The following is a 21946-nucleotide window of genomic DNA, read 5'->3' on the forward strand; positions in this document are numbered from 1 at the left end:
TTTTCCCCCTTCACAACAAATTGCTTGTCTATAAAAACGTATCATGGTATTACTCACAATTTTTACACAGCATGAAACAATCTTACTTTTCTTTGTTATGTGTTTGCTACATATCATATTTCTTTCCAGTGAATCATTTTTATTTAAGTTGAAAATTTTGTGAGTGAATTTAGTCTCATGAAAAGAAGCAGCTGATAGCATTGACTTCAGACAGACCTATAGTATAGACAAGCTTCCTTCGAAAGCTCTACCAATGCACTTCCAGTCTGATCTGGAACACTCCTGCTGTTCCAGTCCTAAGCCTCTCTGCAACTGACTGCCAACTAGGGAGAACTGGCGGGCATCTGTGTATATAAATAAGGTCCTAGCAGAAAACCAAATTTACTTCACTTGTAATGCAAGTGATCATCAGAGTTGAAAGGGTAGCTCAAATTAAAGGGGACAGGCAATACCATTAAACCCAATAGAAGTTAGACTCGCTGACTTCACTGAGAACTGATTAGGCATTTACCTTATTGTGATAGTGATCTTGGTGTGATAAAAGGCCGTATTTTGGAACACGGCATCATTATTATTATCAACATAATAAAATAAGTTTCCCTTAGAAAGTAAACAATTGTAATTCACTGTCCTCAATAAGACTCCTGTGTCAGGTTAAATAGATACATTGTTGCTGAAGAACTAATATTTAGAGCCACTTTACCTTGCCCAAAGCTTTTCAAATTCTTTTGGGGTGATTGGAATGGCAAATCTGAACAAGACAGCTCTCAAATCCTCTGGCTGCACAATGCCATTGCCTTCGCTATCAAACTCACGGAAAGTCTAGAATTTAAGAAACTTTTAATAACAAGAGCGAACAGGCTTTACAAAATAGTCTCTTTATATGCATCAGGAATAATAGGAATTAGGGAAGAATGAAAAAACATACAAAGATTAATTCCATTTTGAATGAGTTTTTGGGCCTGATTATCTCTTGGTGAAGTAAAACATATGTGTGCTGGCCAGGTGTTTTGCATATAAAACTTCTATTACCTGTGTACACTGGGATTTGAGCATTAAAAGTGTGCATACGGGTGTGGGTATGCACGACCCTTGATGCATAGAGGTGGAAGGTACTGAAAATCCACACTGAGGTGTCCAATTCTGCAGATGCTGGCTCCAGCTTATTGTGCCATAAACTAATATGAAGTATTCTTTAGTTGCAGCTGTACATGCTCATCTAGCAAATTTTAAGTAGCAGCAGTATGGACTCATTTACTGAAATTTTATAACAATGTAATGAAATAACAAAGTTTACTCTCCCCAGTCATCCTTTCATCAATCCATGACTACTGCCCTCCACTATCCTCAGAGTATACAATAATTGGTTCAGATACATGAAATTTTAATTATTTAGTTTTTATTAAGATTGTTTATAAGTTTCTCTTTATATAATTATTGGTATTTTGGCACAAACTAATTGCCTTAATGAGGACTGTGTTGCGAGTGCAATTTTCTGTGTGTATGTACAGTACCTAGCACAATGGATCCCGTGATCCATGATTGGGGCCTCTCGATACTATTACAATACATATATTTAATAATAAATAATAATAAATAACAATAGTAATATAAAGAAAATTTTAGAAACAATTCTAATAGAAACTACTAAATAATTAAATTTTTAAAAATCAAATACTCCAGCAGTTTAGTTTTCTACATATAAGTTTTTATCATTAATGAGCTACTTTACAAATGCCTTTTTTGAATATTTGTATAATCTGAAAATTGACATTGCATAATGTTCTAAAATCCATTACTGCAGCTTATTTATTTAATGAAAACGTTTTTCTTACCCTTGCTAGGTCATGCCATCTGGTCTGTGCTTTGATAACAAGATAGTAATGAGCCTGATCACAAGCTAGTTCTGCATCCATTATTGTCTGTTTTGGTCTCAGAAAGAAAAATAAAATAATAACTAACTGTGTTTTACACTTAATGGAATCTTTAATCTCTCACAAGTTTGTGGAGGTTTTTTTGTTTTAGTTTCTAAGAAACCCTTAAAGACTGCCATTTCACATCTGTGTAAACTTAATTCTTTAAATACTGCCTTATTTCCCCAGCTGCAAGTTAGGGAAGACATCTTAAATTTTTGTAATTCCCTGTTTATTTTCAGATCAATGTTGTTCAACTTGCCTGCAAACTTAATAGCAAACACGGATCATTTATCCAGCCAGAAGGAAATGTTAACTATCTTAGAAACAAAAACAATTTAGTAACATATCACAAGACCTGGAGTGACTCCACTAAAGGCATTCCTGATTTACTTCAGTAATTTAGACCAGAACCTGGCCCACTGAATCTACAAAGTTGGTAGCTTTAGAGAGACAGACTTATATAACGTTCTAGTCCACATCACTGGTAACTGGATTTCCATTATGCGAAACTACTGACCAATTAAATGAAATAAAGAGTTAACTGGAAAAGTTTCAACGTATTTTCACCTCTTCTCTAATGAGGCTGTGTCAACAGTTAGACTTTTTATAACTGGCATTTTAAAATAGTAATATCATATGATACATGATGATACCCAGTTGCCGGAGGAAAGTGGTATCGCTCTCCATTGCTAATCAATAATTGTTGCTAATCTGTTGAAAACGAGAGCATCTTTTAGCTACACTCAACATATTCCAGTGCTGACATGAAATGAAAGGGAAACATTAATTTGTCATGAGTTCTACTGTTACTAGAATCCCAGTAATGATCCCTAGAATCCCTCTTCCCTTTTCAAATGGTGTCCTTGATTTTCCCAGTTGTACAATTAAGAAAAAAAGTGGCAGATAAATATTAGTAATGTCAGAACCATCAGTAACTCTATAGCAGACAAATTAAAACTGGGAAGTAAGCCTATGTGTATATCATATCTTTGAAATCCACAGCAGAGCTGACTTGCTGATCAGAAGATTTTTTGGTTCTGCTCTGTCTTGTCATTACTTTTATTAATTTATCTCTGTTTGTGTAGCTAAACTGAGGATGGATTCTTTTCACACTGAATACTTAGAAGGAATCTTAAGTGCCTGATAGTTATTTATTTTTAAACATAAAGCCAAATTTTTAAAATGCCAAATCTTTGAGACACACAGTATTACTTTTCAGAGGGGAAAAGAAAAAGCCATCTTCCTGATGCTGCTGTAGCTCCCCTATTGCCCTTGTACGCTGTTGCAAAACAGCTTGTCTACTTAGCTAAAGTGCCATAACTGATCTATTCCATTTACAATGCTTTGGCAGCATAAAAAGGCTGGCACGCCATGGCATTCTCCAAGTGGACTTCTACTGCCCATCCCCTCAAGCAGTTCCTGGTATACAGGCATGACAGAGGTGTGATCAGAGTACTCTGCATTCAAACTATGATGGTTGCCTGGAGGTCAAATAGTGAGCCATTTCAGGTACTGTTAAGTTGGGGCAGCCCCTAGGCTGCTCTAATATATACCGAGGAACCATTCTGGCCCCTGGAACAGCACACAATTTGGGCGGCAAAAAGGAGTTTTTGGCCCCTTCTGGGCTGTCTCTCCTATTCTGGGATGTACACAAGATGCAGCTCAGAATCTGGCCTCTGACCTCTAGGGTAACTGGACTCTAAGGCTCAGTTCAGCAAGAAACTTATGTATGTTCTTAACTTTAAGCATGTCAGTAGTCCCATGGACAATTCATGTTAAGGACATGCTTAGGTACCTTGCTGAATTGGGTCCTAAATCACTGAGAACTTTATAGAACTTAACCAACCCCAGATGTCAGGAACATATTAATATACTGATTTTTTCAATACTATTTAATAGGAGCTTGCATACTACATTTTCTCAAATAGTAATAATTATCAATGGTTTCCTGTCAAACAAGGAAGATATAACTAGTGGGGTTCTGCAAGCGTCTATCCTGGGTCTAGTACTATTAAAAATTTTCATGAATGACTCGGACAGTTCATTTATAAAATTTGCGTATGACACCAAGTGGGGAGGGGTTGCAAGCACTTTGGAGGACAGGATTAGGATTCGAAATGACCTTGATAAATTGGAGAACGGGACTGAAATCAACAAGATAAAATTTAATAAAAACATGTGTAAAGTACTGTACTTAGGAAGGAAAAATCAAATGCACAATTATAAAATGGGGAATAACCAGTTAGGTAGTAGTACTGCAGAAAAAGATCAGAGGATTATAGTGAATCACAAATGAATATGAGTCAACAGTGTGATGCGGGTGCAAAAAAGGCTAATATCATTCTGGGGTATATTAACCAGAGTGTTATATGTAATGCAGAGGAGGTAATTGTTCCACTATACTCAGCACTGGTGAGGTCGCATCTGGAGTACTGGCTCCAGTTTTGGGTGCCACACTTTCAAAAAGATATAGACAAATTGGAGAAAATCCAAAGGACAGCAACCAAAACGATAAAGGTTTAGAAAACCTGACCTATGAGGAAAGGTTAAAAATATGGGTATATTTCATTTTGAGAAAAGAAGACTTGCATGGGGGGCCAGATAACAGTCTTGAAATATGTTAAGAGCTGTTATAAAGAGGACAGTGATCAATTGTTCTCCATTCTTACTGAAGGTCAGACAAGAAATAATTAACTTAATCTGCAGCAAAGGACATTTAGGTTAGATATTAGGAAAAACTTTCTAACTATATGGATATTTAAGAACTAGAATAGGTTCCCAAGGGAGACTGTGGAATCCCCATTATTTTTAAGAACAGGATAGACAAACACTAAACAAACTGTTTTAAAGAAAAGGTTACTCAAATGCCTGTCAGGGATGGTCTAGGTATATTTGGCCCTGCCTCAGCACATAGGGAGAACTCCAGCCCTACATTTCTATGATTTTAACTTCTATAAATGTATACGACCAGTATACATACTATAACATTGCTGTCCTTCTTACTTGTGAGATGGATTCAGCCAAGGATGTGCCTCTTTTGTTTCTTGGGTCTGGAACAGTTGAAGGAATTCCTGGTAATTTAATGTAGAGTTCAGGTTCATGCCCAATATACCAAGTAGGCGTGAGTACTCTTCATCTGTAAGGATGAACACAAAGCTCTCCAGGAGGTGTCGAAAATCAAGCATGTTGATGATACCATCACGGTTACTATCTGTTTTACGGAAGGCAGAGTAGGTGTCCTAACAAAGAATATTTAACTGAATGTCAATGCTTGAACTTTCAGATAAAACACATTAGTTACACATTTCAAAATACAAACACCGAATACTCATTACAGATTTATTTTGACAACAGGCAAAATATGGTAAGGCAGTTTGATGGTATATAACACCTCCTTACAAGACTCTACATTGTCAACCTACTTCACATATAAAGCTAATGTAAAATATTCTATCATTGCCCCTAAATGAACTGAAGTCCTATCCCCCCTCATTACAAATAAGTACTGAACTGATGCACCACTTGGGAGCCAATCTGCAAGCCATCTACACATATGGCCAATTGGATCCTGGCTCCCATCAACTCTATAATGAAAAAACACCTTATTTCTATTTTTTTGTCACATACTTAGATGAAACTATTATGAGAAGAGACCTTTCAAAAATGAATGTCCCTCCAGAACTGTTTCCCTCCGTTAAAATGGGTAAAAAATATATCAGAGTGAATTTAAAAGTGATAAGTTTTCAGAAATCATTTATTATAGAAAAGACAGTTACCTTTTCCGTAACTGGTGTTCTTTGAGATGTGTTACTCATGCCTATTCCACAATAGGTGTGCGTGCTCACCACATGCACCGGTGCTGGAAGTTTTTCCCCTAGCAGTACCTGGAGGGGAGCACACCTAGCGACCCCTGGAGTGGCGCCGCCATGGCGCGGTATAAGGGGGGCTGTGCGCTCCCCCCACCCTCAGTTCCTTCTTGCCAGACAACTCCGACAGAGGGGAAGGAGGGCGGGATGTGGAATAGACATGAGCAACACATCTCGAAGAACACCAGTTACGGAAAAGGTAACTGTCTTTTCTTCTTCGAGTGATTGCTCATGTGTATTCCACAACAGGTAATTCCAAGCTATATCTGTTGGAGGTGGGTAGGAGTTCACAGACTCTCGGGATGGAGCACAGCGCTGCCGAACTCAGCGTCTTCCCTGGTCTGGGAGACGATCGCATAATGCGAGATGAATGTGTGAATGGAAGACCATGTGGCAGCCCTGCAAATGTCCTGAATGGGGACACGGGCTAAAAAGGCAGCCGACGAGGCTTGTGCCCTAGTCGAGTGTGCCCTCACAATAGACAGCGGAGGGATTCCCGCCAGGTCGTAACAGGTACAGATACAAGAGGTGATCCAGTTGGAGAGTCGCTGAGTGGAGATCGGCCGACCCCTCACGCGTTCGGCCGAGGCGATGAACAGCTACGAAGACCTCCTGAATGGCTTAGTCCGCTCCAGGTAAAAGGCCAGAGCTTTGAACTCCTTCCTGTCATGCTCCTGGAGGGAGTCCTCGAATTTGGGTAGAGAGCCCCACAAATTGAACTCATACTGACCCAGGAGAGCCCAATGGTTCACCACCCTTAACTGGAAACTCGAGGACGAATAAACTTTTCTCCCAAATAAGTCCAGCCTCCTTGAGTCTTTATTTTTCGGAGTAGGGGCTGGTTGGCCCTGCCTCTCCCTGTGGTTGACCGACTCAACCACAAGGGATTTGGGGGCAGGGTGGGTGTACAGGTATTCATGCCCCTTGGCGGGCACAAAGTACTTCCGTTCTGCCCTCTTAGAGATGGGGGGCAAGGAAGCCGGGGTTTGACACAAGGCATTTGAAATTTTTGCCACCCCTTCATGGAGAGGGAGGGCCCGGTACCGAAGCCAATAGGACATTGAAGAGGGAGTCCGAGGGTTGTGGCCTGAAGGTTGAGGCTTGATGCTACCCTTTTCAATAGTTCCTGGTGGGCCTTAGAGTCCTCCTGCGGAACAGAGGAAGAAGGGGCAGTAATTGCCTCATCAAGGGAGATGAGGATGCGGGTGCGGTACTTTGCGTACCCACCGGTACCGGAGGTCCCACCACTTGGTCGCCCTCCGGGCGCGGAACCGAAGATGCACGCCCCACCGACTCCTTTCTGAGAGGCTGGGAGAGGGAGGCCGACGGTCTCTCCGAGGTTCCAGCCACCGAGCGAGCCCACACTGGGGGCTGCGTCAGCGGCCACAGGGTCCATTGGTACCACGGTGCCGGCCAAGGAGCCAGGTGCCATTGCACCTGTTGTGGCACCAGCGGAGCAGGCTGTTCAGCCTGACTAGCCTGTCCCATTGACTGACGGCTACGAAGGGAGGCCGGGCTGGCATACAACCTGCTGCTGTCCCTGGGCCGGGAGGAGCAGTGCCGTCAGGAACGGTGCCGACCACGAGACCGTGATCGCGACATAGCAGCTGCTCCGCAATTGGCTCCGGCGGGCTGATCCACGACGGCGAGGTGCCAGCAATCGACGTCCAGGACTGCAGGAGCGGTGCCACGGCAGAGTCCTGGAGCGAGACGATGAACGGGAATGGCATCGACGCCCGTATCGCGACGGGCTAGGATAGCCTCTCAGAGATGAGGACCTCCGGTGCCGTCTGTCTCAGTCTCGACGGGACCCGCTCCGCTTGTGAGGTCTATGGTCCCTCGAGGCGGAGTGGTGCCTGGAACCCCTGTCAGTCGGAACCCAGACAACCTGGTGGGGGTCGATGGGGACTGGCGCGGACTGCGCACGGGGTGGTTGCTGAGCAGTGAACGGCATCGAAAACATTCCCTCAGCCGAGAACAGTACCGACCAGCCAGTGACTGCGGAGATCCAAGCGGTGGCTTGCGTCTGGACTGGGGAGCCAACGGTAGCGGTGCCCCTGGTACCGGCAGAGACATAATGTCCCGGCGTGGAGGGCACCTGGACATCCGGGGAAGCCTGCACCGAATGGGCCGGGCTACTCCGCTCAACCTGAGTTGGAGGCCTAGAGGCCGACGGGGACTGAGAACTGCCCAACGTGGGTCTAGTCTCTCCCCAAGTCTTCCTCCGGTGCCTCGGTGGAGAAGACCTCTTCTTAGTCTTTTTGGCATGCCCCGCGGATGGGGAGTGGTGCCGACTGGTGGAAGGCACCGAAGGGTCGCTGCGCACCAACACCGTGGTACCTGGCGCCGACTTGGAGCGGCGCACTGGAGTCGGGGTCAACACTGACTCCATCAGAATGGCTCGAAGCCGAATGTCCCTTTTTTTCTTGGTCCGAGGCTTGAAAGATCTGCAAATCTTGCAGCCATCGCTGAGATGGGTTTTCCCCAGACAGTGTAAACAGTCCGCATGCGGGTCACTCACTGGCATCGGCTCCCTGCAAGCATCACACGACTTAAAGCACGGGGCACGGGGCATGCCCCGACCCAGGCACACTAAACTAAACTAATCTAAACTACTTTAACTACAGGTAATACTAACTATGAACGAACAAGAGTTCAAGAGGAAAGCTGCAGACAAGCTGGAGCAGAGCAGTTCTGATGCATCTTCACTGGCGGCAAGAAGGAGCTGAGGGTGGGGGGAGCACGCAGCTCCCTTTATACCGCGCCATAGAGGTGCCACTCCAGGAGTTGCTAGGGGCGCTCCCCTATGGATACTGCTAGGGGAAAAACTTCCGGTACCAGTGCACGTGGCGAGCACACACACCTATTGTGGAATACACATGAGCAATCACTCGAAGAATGGCCAGCCTTTAGTTGGTCTAAACATAGGATCTTTGAATGTTGGTGTGTTAGTCGTGCCAGGAGCACAGATGGAACTGAATTCAGCAAAAGGATAATGATTAAATATTCTTTTGTTTTGCAAATGCTAAAAGAAATGATCATTTCTCTTATTCTATATATGTGTATGTTAGGATTTCAACTGATAAATTTTAATGATAATTATTTAACAATTAAAAAGTATATGTAGAAAAGGAAGTAATTCTTACCACAGTAATACCATGACGGTGGGACAGATGCTAGGATGGTGTAAATGAGCACAGCTCCATTGTTTTTTGCCTGTATACACATCAGCAGAAAATCTGATTTGGCCCAGTAGTTCTGTGCTGTTGTCACAATACCCTGTCTATATTCAGTGGCTGGCCATGAGAATAGCCCTACACTCCTATCATGGCAGCAGCCAGCTCTTGATTGCATCAAGTCCTAACAAGAGGATACAATGCTGTGTTGCCACTGGTCAGTGCATCAGCCAATAATGATGGGGCAAGGTGGGCTCCTATCCAACAGGGGCACTTTTCACCAATTCACCTTTGTATTTTAATGTCATTTTAATAATACGCTGTTTGATTTCAATTCCTTGTGAGACCAGTGCTTTCTTCCAGGACCTCTAGATTTTTACTGGTGTCATCTCTGGAAAAATCTGCTTTCTTGCTTAAGGGCACTGCATTGCTCATTGAAATCTTTAGGCATCATGGGTCTGATCTTTTCTCCTGTTAGTAATCACACTAACGGGGCTACTCGCATGTCTAGGAAGTGCAGAAGAGCTGTTTACTTTTGTTGAAATGTAAATAAATATTTTCTTAAACTGTGGCTATAGCTGAAAAGGAGGGTATATAAAAAACTGCTTTTATTTTCCCAACAAAAGGTTTTTTATTTGTAGCAGTGCTAAATCAATATAGATATGGAAGATTCATCTGGACTTTGTTCTTTGGGGACCATCAACATGTCTGTTCCGATTCTGGTTGCACAGTCTTTACTACTAGTGACAATAAAAGAATTAGAAACAATATTTTGGGTTTCAGATTCCAGGAAGAGTTTGCAGGGATAGCAATTAGAAAATCAGCTTTTGAATTGTAAACTGAGTACAGTATGTTTGCTCTGGAAGTCACTGAAAGAGAATAAACATTGAACCCCAATATCATTTTTATAGAGTCACTTTTCTGACAACTCCACTTAAAAATACCTTTTAACAAATATTTTTAACATAACTAGGTATATTGTCAAAAGTAATCAACAGTTGCATTTATTTACCCCATATCCTTCCATGAGTTTATCATTAAATTGACTTAGACATTCTTCAGCAGTCATGTAGTGAAATTTAGTGCTATTTACTCGGTGGTTTGGACTGCAATATAATGTAGCTCCTGGTCCATTCAATCTGGGATCTGAAATAATTAAAGCAGAGTTAAGCAATCTGTGACTTGAATATATTTTTCTTTAGTATTAAACAAACTGGACCAATGGAGTTGTCTTATTTATTTATCATATACAATACATGGTTTTAAAAAACCCTATCACATTCTTTAGGCTTCACACATTACATACTTCCATAGTTGTATACAGTATTAGTAAATGTCCATCTGATTTACAGAAATTGCCTCAGCTCCTGCTTTATTCAATGGTACAGTGGTTTCTTCCAGTGAAAGCAAAAACAAAACGACAAAAAGACCTCCAGGCCCCTGGGGGTAAGCTCTAGTGCAGAAGGCACAGTTGAGGTGGAACTTTCTGTTATTGTTTTTTGCTTTTACTTTAGCCTTCTTTGGTTCCTAAGTGTTGCTCTGAATGAGGATGGTATCAAACTGGCGGAGAGGATGGAGTCCAGGAGAGCTGTGACTGGTCTTCATCTTGCCTGTCTGAAGGTATGTCTAGACTGGCACTGGAAGGGGTAGGTTCCAGCTCGGGTACACAGAGTCATGCTTGCTGGGATTGAGCTAGCATGCTAAAAATAGAAGTATAGCTCTGGCAGTGCAAGCGTCGGGAAGGGCTAGCTGCCTCGAGGACAAACTTAGGGGGTTTCAGAAGGGATTGTATTCAGGGCGACTAGCCTGTCTAGTTGCTCCTGCTGCGACGGCTACACTTCTGTTTTCAGCAGCATGCTAGCTCGATTGGAACTAGCATGGGTATGTTTACCTGAGATGGAAATGACACCTTACAGGTCCAGTTTAGACATACCCTGCGTGAGAAGGAACACAGGTTCTGCATTGCTGCAGACAGTGCCACAGAAATGAATTTGTGACCCATCTTCAAGTGCACCACCACCGCCCACTCACTGCACACTAACCCATCTCCCTTGAAGTCATTCTAACATACCCAAACCTTCAATAGCTTCAAACAGCCACGAGCAACTAAATAAATCTGACAGCAAAGTACTTCTTCCTTCTCAGCCCAACTGTGGAATTTCGCCCCCCCCCCCCGCGCAAATTACCCCATCTGAGGGCCAGGGCAGGTGAGATTCAATCCTGCACAAGTGCCAGCTTTTCTATGTCTATAATCTCACAGCCCTGAAAGATCACGAAGAGGAGATTGCCAGCTTCCTAGTGCGGGACACTACATTTGCTTCTAAATCCTGGAAGGGCCATGATATTTTTAGGCAATAGAAAAGCTATTTTGAGTCACTGTTACAGGTTATTACAGCTCCTTCTGTTCCCTGTGCAGCTGGACTCATGGTAACTAAGGTATCTGGTTTACGAGAGAGGGAAATGAAAAATAGTCTAAATAACATGTTTTAACTCTCTAAAGCATTTTAAAAATAGTTTTCCTGCAACATTAGTGGCATATACAGAATAGATGGCAGTGCAGTGAGGTGGAAAGGTTTTATTGGCACTTGTTTTGGAGAACAAACTCTTGTTAATTAAACCTTCCCATACCATGCTGCCATGTATTCTCTCTCTCTCTAGATATAGATACACACTGTCATCATAAATACACTCTGTATAACTGAACGTATATTTATATAATTTAATTTTGCAATTTTTTTTGTTCATGTTGATATATATATATATATACATATATATATACACACTTAGGCATTATATAATAAGCCTCAGTAAGGGACTGATCCTGTAACCCTTACTCCTATGAATAATCCTATTAAAGTCAAAAGGATTGCACACAAGTGGGGTGTTGCAGGATCACAACCTATAGGTTTTGGCCTTTCAGAAGCACAAAACCAGAAGCCCCAATGATACAAAGGTAGTTCACCCAGGAGATTAAATACTGTAGCAGACCTGTAGGTTCATCATCATCCATATGTTCAACAAATTCCTCATATGTTTTATAATTTCAAAGTATTTTTGTTTCACTTGAACTTTAAAAATGAGATAAACTTATACAGAAAAATGTACGTCCTGACATTTTTTCCCCTCAGAATTTTTCTTATTAATCAGTTAAATAAACAGAACCTCCCAACAGAGTACTTCTTTTCTTTTTAAAATCTATATGTATTTTAACCCACTGAGACACAGACATGAGGACAAAAATAACTCGGAAACATCAAAAACACTATCCTTCCCTCCCGCAAACAAAGAAACCATCAAAAGCCATCCACTGTGGGCCTTTCTGTTTCTTGGACTTGGACCTCTCAAAGTCCCTTCCAGCCCTACATTTCTATGATTCTCATTTTTATCCCCTGCTTTCCCCCTGCTTTATACACATCCAGTCTTTTGGGACCTGACCCTGCACTATTCATTTAGGCAACATTCCTACTGAAGTTATCATCTCACTAAAGTCAATGGGAGTTTTACTTACATAAAGAAAGTAGGATAATGCCAGATATCAATAGTATTTCTAACTGCAAGTGCTCAAAACCCAAGAATCATTTCCCCCAAAAAATCATGAGATTGACTTAAAATCATATTTTAATAAAATAATAAATTCATTTTTTCTCTGCCTTCTGTTTTTTAAACCTCTATGTAAAATCTGGGTAATTTTCCTCTGCAACTATGATGACTGGTAACTTTTTTAAAAAATGAAAGTAGAGATTCTCACAACTCCCAGGAACTGGGGCCTTAAGAAAAAGACCCAATACCACAATACTCCTGATTAAATCACTGCAACACTGCTCTAGCGAATATGTCCAGTTTTACTTTGATCGTACAGATGTTACCTTGCTTTCAGGCATATTTTACTAGGCTCTTTGAGCCAGTATAAGATGTTCTGACGGACAGATGGTTGGACAAGGTCAAAATTATGAATGTTAGGGCTGATACAAGGAATGCCTTAATACTGCATCAGCCAGCTACAAGTCAGTTCTTCCCCTTCTCCTGTATCTAAAGCCAGGTGAAATAATGGCAACTGCTAGCAGTGCAGAAATCAGAATTGTACACCTTTGAGAAAAATGATCAAAAGAGTCATAATACAGGTGAAACAGGCCCCACCGCAGTCAATGGCAAAACTCCCATTGACTTCAGTGTGGTCAGGATTTCACCCAGAAAATCTGGAACTAAAGCAGAAAAGTAAGACAAAAATATATAAAAGAAAGAAGGAAGGAGTAATTACCTATGACACTCATGTTTCACCTATTGCTCCTGGATCTAACTGTTGCCTGGGAAAATGAACTATATGATTGTTTCTTGTCTCTTAAGGACCAGATTCTGCTACCCTTGCTCACGTTGCCCTGAAATCAATCTGACTGCAGATGGAGTGAGGTTGTCAGGGTGACAGAGTCTATCCCTACAGTATGTAGATATTCACCTTCCCTATCTCCCTGAGAAAAGCCAATTGCCAAGAATGGCAACAAAAATCAGGTTAAAGAATGCGAAGCTAGTGATCCTAGCAGGACACATCATATTACTACTTAGATTGCAAGCTCTTTGGAGCAAGAACCATCTCCTCATGATATGTTTGTGCCATGTACATGTTGTGTACAAACACAGTGGAACCTTGATCCCTCCCTGGGGCTTCCAGGCACTACCATAGGCGCCGACTCCGTGGGTGCTCTGGGCAGGGGGGGGGCGCGAGCCCCTCCGGCGCCGGTGAAAGTTGGTGCCTATGGGCACTACAATAATAATGAATAAGGTCCTACCAAATTCACGTCCATGAAAAACTCATCACGGACCATGAAATCTGGTCTCCCCTGTGAAATCTGGTCTTTTGTATTTTACCCTATATATTATACAGATTTCACAGGGGAGACCAACGTTTCTCAAATTCAGGGCCGGCGCAACCCATTAGGCGACCCAGGTGGTCGCCTAGGGCACTAACATTTGGGAGGCCGCGACCACGGCAACCGGATCTTCGGCCGCCCCGGTCGTCGGCGGTATTTCGGGGGCAGGACCTTCCGCCGCCTCTGTCAGGGGCGGCATTTCGGGGGCGGGACCTTCCGCCGCCTCTGTCAGGGGCAGCATTTCGGGGGCGGGACCTTCCGCCGCCTAGGGCGGCAAAAAAGCTGGCGGCGCTCCTGCTCAAACTGGGGATCCCAACCCAAAAAAGGGCAGCGGGAGGGTCGCAAATTTATTGTAGGGGGGTCATAGTATTGCCACCCTTACTTCTGCGCTGCCTTCAGAGCTGGGTGGCCAGAGAGCGGTGGCTGCTGGCAGAGGACCCAGCTCTGAAGGCAGGAGCACAGAAGGATGGCAATACAGTGACCCCCCTACAATAACCCTACGACTCTCCCACAATCCCCTTTGGGGTTAGGACCCCTAGAGTTACAACACTGTGAAATTTCAGATTTAAACAGCTGAAATCATGAAATTTAAGATTTTTAAAATCCTATGACTGTGAAATTGACCAAAATGGACCATGAATTTGGTAGGGCGCTAATAATGAATGATTATTAATAATATTACTGATAAACACACTTTTTACATTAAAAAATAAACTTTAAATTTGGACAGAACAAAAGCTATACAAAATCAGTCCAAATATAGATGAAATTTTGTTAAAGTTTGTTCCTGAGCTGACAACATTTATTATAGCTGAGGTACATTATAACCCACATCAGGTAATACCGAAAGCAATGACGGATACAATCATCGCCTACACTTTACTGGTTTATTGAGATGCACACAACAAATAAAAAGGGTTGCCTCTCCAAGATTCTGGGCACCCCTGCAATAAAACAAATGAAATTAAACTCCAGCAGACTCCACATTCTGCTTCCTACTACAATTCTGATTTCCCTCAACAGCCCCCTTCTGCAGCAGCTTCTGCATATAGATGTGCCTTTCAGCATGCACTTAAGGTCAACAGATTTCGGCTATCTCAGATCAGGGGGACGCCTGTTTCAAAGCGGAGTGTTTTTCATGGCGCAAGCTCTACTTCCAGCGCCCTTTCTTTTAAATGAAGGGGGATCCAGCTGAAGCACCTCTGCTGATCACAACAGTGGCATTATGGCAGGAGAGGAGAGGAAGTCTCTCAAGTAACAAGGTCCCCAGCCATTTATGGCTTTATAAATCAAAAGCAATACCTTCAATTCAATCCACAAACCAAAAGATAGCAGTGCAGATCATGGAGCACCAGGGACATGTGCTGTCACTGAGAAGCACCACTTAATATGCAAGCCACTATATTTTGCACCAGTTTACATTTTCAGGTTGACCTGAAGTGTAGCTCCACATAGAGCAGATTGCAGTAATCCAGTCCTGAAGTGACAAAGGAATGGATCATGGTACAAAGTTCCATATCTGAAAGAAGCGGTTGCAATCTTTTGGCCAGGCTCAAGTGGTAAAAAAGCCTTCTTGGACCATACTGCTGTAAAATCATCCAACAGCAACTGGGGTGCCAATACTAAAGCTCTTAAGATTCTGAGCTCAACTAATGGATAATGGGAGCCACCCTCAATCAGAGGGGGAGAGATCAGCCTCATCTGGTTGCTTTCCACACCCCACAATTATCATCTCAGTCCTATCTGTACTGAGCTTTAACCAGCTCACCCTCATTCATGTTCCAATCTCACTCACATACTGGGTTAGATGATCAACAGCTTGGCTGGTTCAGGAGTGACAGGGATATGTAGCATCCTGACCACAACGCAGTCTATATCTTCTCAATTACCCACCTAATGGCCCTCTATAATATTGAGAGAGAAAAGTCCATGAAAGATTTGTTTTATGTAAGATTGTCATTAATGTTCATCTACCTTCAAATATTGCTACAAAATCAAGATAACTCAGCCCTCCATTTGGGAATCCTAATTTCTCAGTCAGTAGATTAAACTGGCTATCATCCATTGGCATCCCATGATCTTCCAACACCTGTCAAAGTGAAAAAAACAAAACAAAAGGGAAATAAGAAAATGTTTGTTCCTTACATGCCATCCTTTCAAATAAATGTCTGGGCTCCTTGGTGTACATTTTCAAAGGACTGTATGGGGTTTTGATTACATAGCTAAACTTGGATAGGTCTGAACATTTACCTCTTCTCTTTATATTTATGGTAACCATGGTTTATATAGAGTTGAAATTATAGTAATTAGATATAAATTTAATAAGAGGAATCACATCCTTCAGCAGGTGAGAGTTCCAAATATACCATCCAAATATTCATGAAGCCTGAATCTGCCTAGCTTATGAGATCTGATGGTAGCACAAATGGCTGCAGATATATGATTATTTTTGTTCTTTATTCTTTGTGTACTAACAACCCTTAAAAGAGGCATACGTAATCTGTAGGGTGTCAGAAGAACAGTGAGGTTAGTAAAACAGTCAGTTAAGGGCTTTCAGTGTTATACCAAAACCTTAAATCCAACTTTCACACAGACAGCTAATGCAAAGAAAAAAGCAGCAGGTAGGTGGAGTTCCCTCTGCCTACCAGTAATGTTAATCATGCTGCTGCATTAGCTCCAGGCAACAAAATAAGCCTTTTAGGTACCACATTGTAGAACACACTGCAGTAATCCAAAGCCAATGTCCCAAAGGTATGTAGCACAGATCAGCATGTGGGAGGAAAGGCTGCAATTTTATTCTTAATACATGCATTAATTATTAATTATTATTATTATTATTAACAATAAGACAAAGAAATAACATTTTACAATTACTTAGCACCTCTCATTTCAGAGCACTTCTGCAATGCACACATAGAATCACAGAAATACATCCACCGCTGGGAGGAGGAGAGCAGCCAGATGAAGAAGTGCACAGCATTCGGCACACTGATGAAAGATGAAATTTTTACTGGCAAAACAAGGTAAACCTAGTCTCATAAGAAGTCCTAAGGGAGCTGTGCTGCTATTTTTTAAAGGTCTCACTGACATGGTAAATCCTGTTTTCACCACAGCTATCTCCCCCCTGATCTTCCAAATCAGCATCTGGATAAAGACAATGCGCAGACTCTGCCCACACTAGCAGTCAGAAGTACCTCCCCTTCTAATTGGAGGAGGCCCAAGGGAATGCCTCTCCCATAATTTCTCCTGTCTGACCCAACCAAGATAATTTCCATTTTGCTGGTATTTAATCTCAGCCAGTTTCTAGCCACCCAACAGCAAACTTTGGCAATACTTTTTCTCTTTAAGTATGGAGAGAATGAAAATCTGCACCACTGCAAATTCATATCAGTCCTAAATCTCTTCAAGAGGCAACATACAGGGAGTGACAAGTAATCCCAGCTACAACAGGCCCTGAAGAACATCACATACAATCCTAGTAGTACTGAAAATTCACCAAGCAAAACCAACTGGGAGCACTCACAGGTAAAAAACTAAATCAGTTCAAGATAGCCCCAGTCGTATTAATCCTCTAGCACCCAAGTGCTGTACCCAGGTCTGCTGATCCATACTATCAAAAACTGCCAAAAAATCGAATAATCACAGGAGCATATTAGTCACTGTGGTGAGCACAATAAAATCTGATTAACTAAAGTCAGTTTTTAAGTGCACACTACAGGAGAGATTCTCCCCTCCTTCTAAGGCCTTTATATGGCCTAAAAGGTCCTTAGTTAGCCGGGGGGGAATTCCCGCAACACAGGCACTGCATGTGCAAGTCTCAGAGCAGTGGCATGCTAGGACAAAGTCAGGAGCAGGAGGGAGTGGGGCCACAGAGCTATGAGGATTCAGGCAGCACTGGTAGCCATGGGCAGTTCAGGACAGGCTGTTGTAACTTAGAGCAACCCACTGGCTGGCTGTTGCGCTGGTGGCTGTTTTGTCTCCCAAGCCAGCCCTGCATGTGAAGAGTTCAAAGGTGGCATAAAGCCATCTTTGTCCGCCCTCCCTAAGGCCTCTCAGTGGTACAGCACAAAATCTCACCCTACATTTTTATTCAGATTAATAATCAGTACATTACTGTATGTATATGGTGTTTATCAATTAAGCCTCAATTAAGGTTCATTAAGCCTTTCAGCCACAGTATTTTAGAATCTGCATACCCAATTTAAATATATATTTTCACAGCACTAATACTTGGAGTACTATGATCGTGAATGGAATAGCACAGGAAGCAACTGTGCAAGATTCCTGGATCACTTCATTAATGTACTTCAAACCTGACTTGAAGATGAGAAGGGACTTCAGCTTCTATAACCATAGAATTGTTTTATGTGCTTAATGTACTTATACAATGCTTTTTGCTATTGACACATAGCAGTGGCCTGAATGACCAGCAGCCAGCTTGGTCTTCACTTCGGAGAGGATTAAAATTTTAACAAGCAGGACCAGCACTGGAATTTTTGGTTTGCCTGCAAACAATGTTTTGCTGCCTTTCTCCACCCAAAGGTACTCAATTTCTCTCAGCTGTGATGTGTTCCCACCACAATGCATGGGGCATAAGGATTTTGGTGACGGCTAACTAAAAAACAATTTTGGGATGCACCTCAGATGTAACTAACTCATTTTGCAGAGAAGGTATGTGGTAGGTTGGAGTCTGGTTCTATAAATTCCCCAGCCACCTGCTGCAGAGATGGAGTCTAGCAGCATGTTCTTTTTGACATTAGAAATCAGTTTGGGTTTTCCAGGCAATCTCTGCAAGAAAAGGAACTAGAAATTGACTTTTTTTTCTTTCGAAATGAAAGCTGATTCTTCTTTATGCTATTAACAAGGAGCTCATGTGAGCATGCTCCAGCTCATTAATGACTGAAACAGCCCTGGAGACTTGGCTGTAGGTGTGTGAATAGGCACCACTATAAAACGATAAACCACCTTCCAGGAAAACAAAAAGATAAAGAAAAACACCTAGCATTTCCCCTACCTTCCGGAAATCATCTTTACTAATTTTTCCATTTGGTTGCTTGTTGTAGGCAAGAAAGCTGTCTTTAATAGTTGCTTCCTGTTGTATCACACTGTCCTTGAGCCTTTCAATTACTTCATCAACAGTTCTATTCTTGGTATGCTTATTGGCTTGATCTTCAATCTGTTTCATTCTAAAATTGAAAGATTGCACATGAGAACAAGTCACTTGTGTTTTCTACTTTAAAACATTTGATTCAATAATTAACTGGATTATTTTAACAATAAACAGGACAATAACACCAGAGATATTCTTTTTGTGCCTAAACAAAGTTATAGTGAGTACAAATTAAGGCCAATGCAGATTCCAAGGGCCATATTGTGCAATCAGTTGTTAAGCAGAAACCCGTGTTTAAACTGATGTTTGTAAAAACTGATTGCATGATATTGCCACAGGCTATTTATTTTTGAATTGGAGACCACTCACATCTAAATATGGGAGCTGATTACCAGTTCATTTTGGATCTTCTGATTTCCCAGCCTCTGGGGAGCCACTTTTACCCATTAACATTTTTAACCACCATCATGGGACCCAACCCAATGCCAAAAAAAGTCTGATTGACTTTAAAGGGAGATGAATCAGGCTAATGTCGTCTTACCACCTGCTGGAAAGGTGTAACAATTGGTGGCCTTTGGAAATGGCATCAGTAATATTCTGTATATCTGCCCATAGGACATAGTCATATAACATCATGATTCACAGCTTCCCACTCCTAGTAACCCAAATAAGCAACTTCCACTTTTTTTCCTTTATGTGCAATGAGTGAATTAGCATATCCTTTCTCAGTCCTTAAAAGAAAAATCCCCAGACGTAGAATATATAACCCTCCCTTTGAAATACTACAATCTTCGTCAGCTAACCATTAAAATAACTCATGATTAAATATGCAATAACTTTTGAAGATAGAGAAGATGTACAATAAAAGTGTGTGTAATATGTCCCGGTTGCACCCATTTCACATTTGTTATGGATTTACTATTGTCCATGAAAAAGTAAGTTAACACAATTATTTTTGTTAAGTCTGAAGGCATATATTTCTGTATGAGCAAAATGCAGAATATTCAGCAGTCTAATTTTTTTATAGATTTATTAAGTATATTTTATAGTACTCCCTTAACTTGATAATAACCTTAAAATTTTAACTTCTAGCACTAAAATATTTTAATGAAACACTTTCATTAACTGCTTTTAAATAAAGTATTACTAGTAGTTCACATAGAAAATTAAATCTAACATGTTTGAAATTCTGAAATGCATAATGATGAAAGTAAAGATGACTGACTTTGCTGATAAGCAAGGCTTTCTGACGCTGTACTCTATAAACTTTGCTTTTCATCCACCACCAGGACTAGAATTCAGCTTTCCTAAATTCCAGGATTGCACCTTTTCCACAGAGCCACACTGCTTCCAGCATGTCTTGTTTTCCCCAAACCCTAGGAATGGCTCACTGTACTTACCAGACAGGGCTGGAGAAAAGCAAGCATTGTCCCCACTGACACCCAATGGAATAGCCATAATCTGAATGAACTTTCCCGTACTCCTTCCTTGCTGGTGAACCCCCTTTAAGGGATGTAGCCTAGGGATTAGCAACATTTAGGGAGCCCATTGGAGTTGTGTTACCAGTGTGGAGGACCAAGGAACCTGGAGTTCTGTGCAAGATCTCAGAAGTTTTCACAGTTTTTAGGCTGAACCCACATTTTTTGGTGGAGAAATATACCCCACCCCATTATGGAAGATTTTACTGGCTCTTATACAGGTATTTCCACATAGACCAAAGCTTCAAGTAACTGAAGAGAAGTTGAATCGATGACTCAAATATCCTTGTAGCTTGAGTGCAAAAAGGCATGCAATGATGCTATAGACTGAGAAGCCTTGCACACAGAAGCTACAGCAATCAGAATCAAATCAGTCTTGATTTGTGGAACTCTGAGAATGCTCAACCGCAAAAGATGAAGTCTCAATGATTCCATAGAGATTCATAGTCTATACCTTAGATGCTGTCTAGAAAAAACAAACAAACCCTGAGAGCCTTGCTTATCAGCAAAGTCACTGATGACTTGGTGGGATGTACCCCTTTTGTAATATGTGAAGTAAGTTCAACAGTTCTTACTTGAGTCCAAAAGATTTTGATGAATAAACCATACATTTGCTCTTCTGACGCAATACTTTGAGGTCAGATTACTTAGGGATTATGCATAGACCCAGAGCTCTGCATAAGACAACACTTAGCATTTGACATATAGCGCAAATGCTCAGTCTTTTTGGAAGTTTCCTTTATAATGGTATCAATATTTTAAAATTTTAATAGGGAATCATCTGTATTAATAAAGCATTGCACAGTACCTCTCTGAAAGATCTGTTTGTCTTTTTTCTTCTCTCTGTTGACTTCCCTTTGAGATCTGTGTGCTGATACCAGTTAAGTCACCTGGTAAAACAGCAACTCCTAAGCTCTCCAAAAGCATCCTGTAAAGGATCCCATCAGGAGAAATATCTTGAAATTTATGGCATAGTCTAGATAAAATAAAGAATTGAAATTAATGTGCACAGTTGAGAGTAAGGCACAACATGCATATTTTAAGGCAAAGATTATCAAAATAATGAGCTTCCTTCCTAGATAGAGGCAGTGTGTGTCCAGTGGTTAGAGAAGGAGACTGGGGTCACTCTGCCATTGACTCACGGGGTGATCTCTCTGTGCTTCAATTTTATTCATCTGTGAAATGGGGAAACTAATACCCAGCTCACAGAGCTCAATTTAGCTTTATGAGACAATTCATGTCTGTAAAGCTTTTGGGGATTCTTAGATGAAAGAATGGAAGGGAATGAAAGTGTATTATACTGTGAATCCACAGCATTCTGTTTAGTCTACAAAATAGTTATTTTTCCCCATTTAGACTTTTATTTAAAACCAAACCAACAAACCTGTGATACAAAATGACTTGTAACTTAAGATATAACACCCCCTCAAGCAAGCACTCTCTTTGTGATAAATCCAATCAAAACAATTTTTTATTTTAATAAATCTAATCTGCTACCCTAAACCAATAACAGGAGTGGGGGGAGTGGGAGGATC

General features: G+C 41.6%; 1 protein-coding gene across 1 annotated transcript in view; it reads right to left on the reverse strand.

The window, feature by feature from the left end:
• Nucleotides 1–21946, reverse strand: part of EFCAB6 (EF-hand calcium binding domain 6) — a 106838-nt gene that overhangs the window by 51303 nt on the left and 33589 nt on the right. Inside the window, exons 8-14 of the mRNA XM_065421650.1 lie at nucleotides 21220–21387; nucleotides 18838–19009; nucleotides 15798–15912; nucleotides 9971–10104; nucleotides 4920–5155; nucleotides 1836–1932; nucleotides 704–822 (exon numbers count right to left, since the gene is read on the reverse strand). Coding sequence (XP_065277722.1) covers nucleotides 704–822; nucleotides 1836–1932; nucleotides 4920–5155; nucleotides 9971–10104; nucleotides 15798–15912; nucleotides 18838–19009; nucleotides 21220–21387 — 1041 coding nt within the window. The remainder of the gene's footprint in view (nucleotides 1–703; nucleotides 823–1835; nucleotides 1933–4919; nucleotides 5156–9970; nucleotides 10105–15797; nucleotides 15913–18837; nucleotides 19010–21219; nucleotides 21388–21946) is intronic.

Source organism: Emys orbicularis, chromosome 1, assembly GCF_028017835.1.
Source record: "Emys orbicularis isolate rEmyOrb1 chromosome 1, rEmyOrb1.hap1, whole genome shotgun sequence".
NCBI classification, from domain to species: domain Eukaryota; kingdom Metazoa; phylum Chordata; order Testudines; family Emydidae; genus Emys; species Emys orbicularis.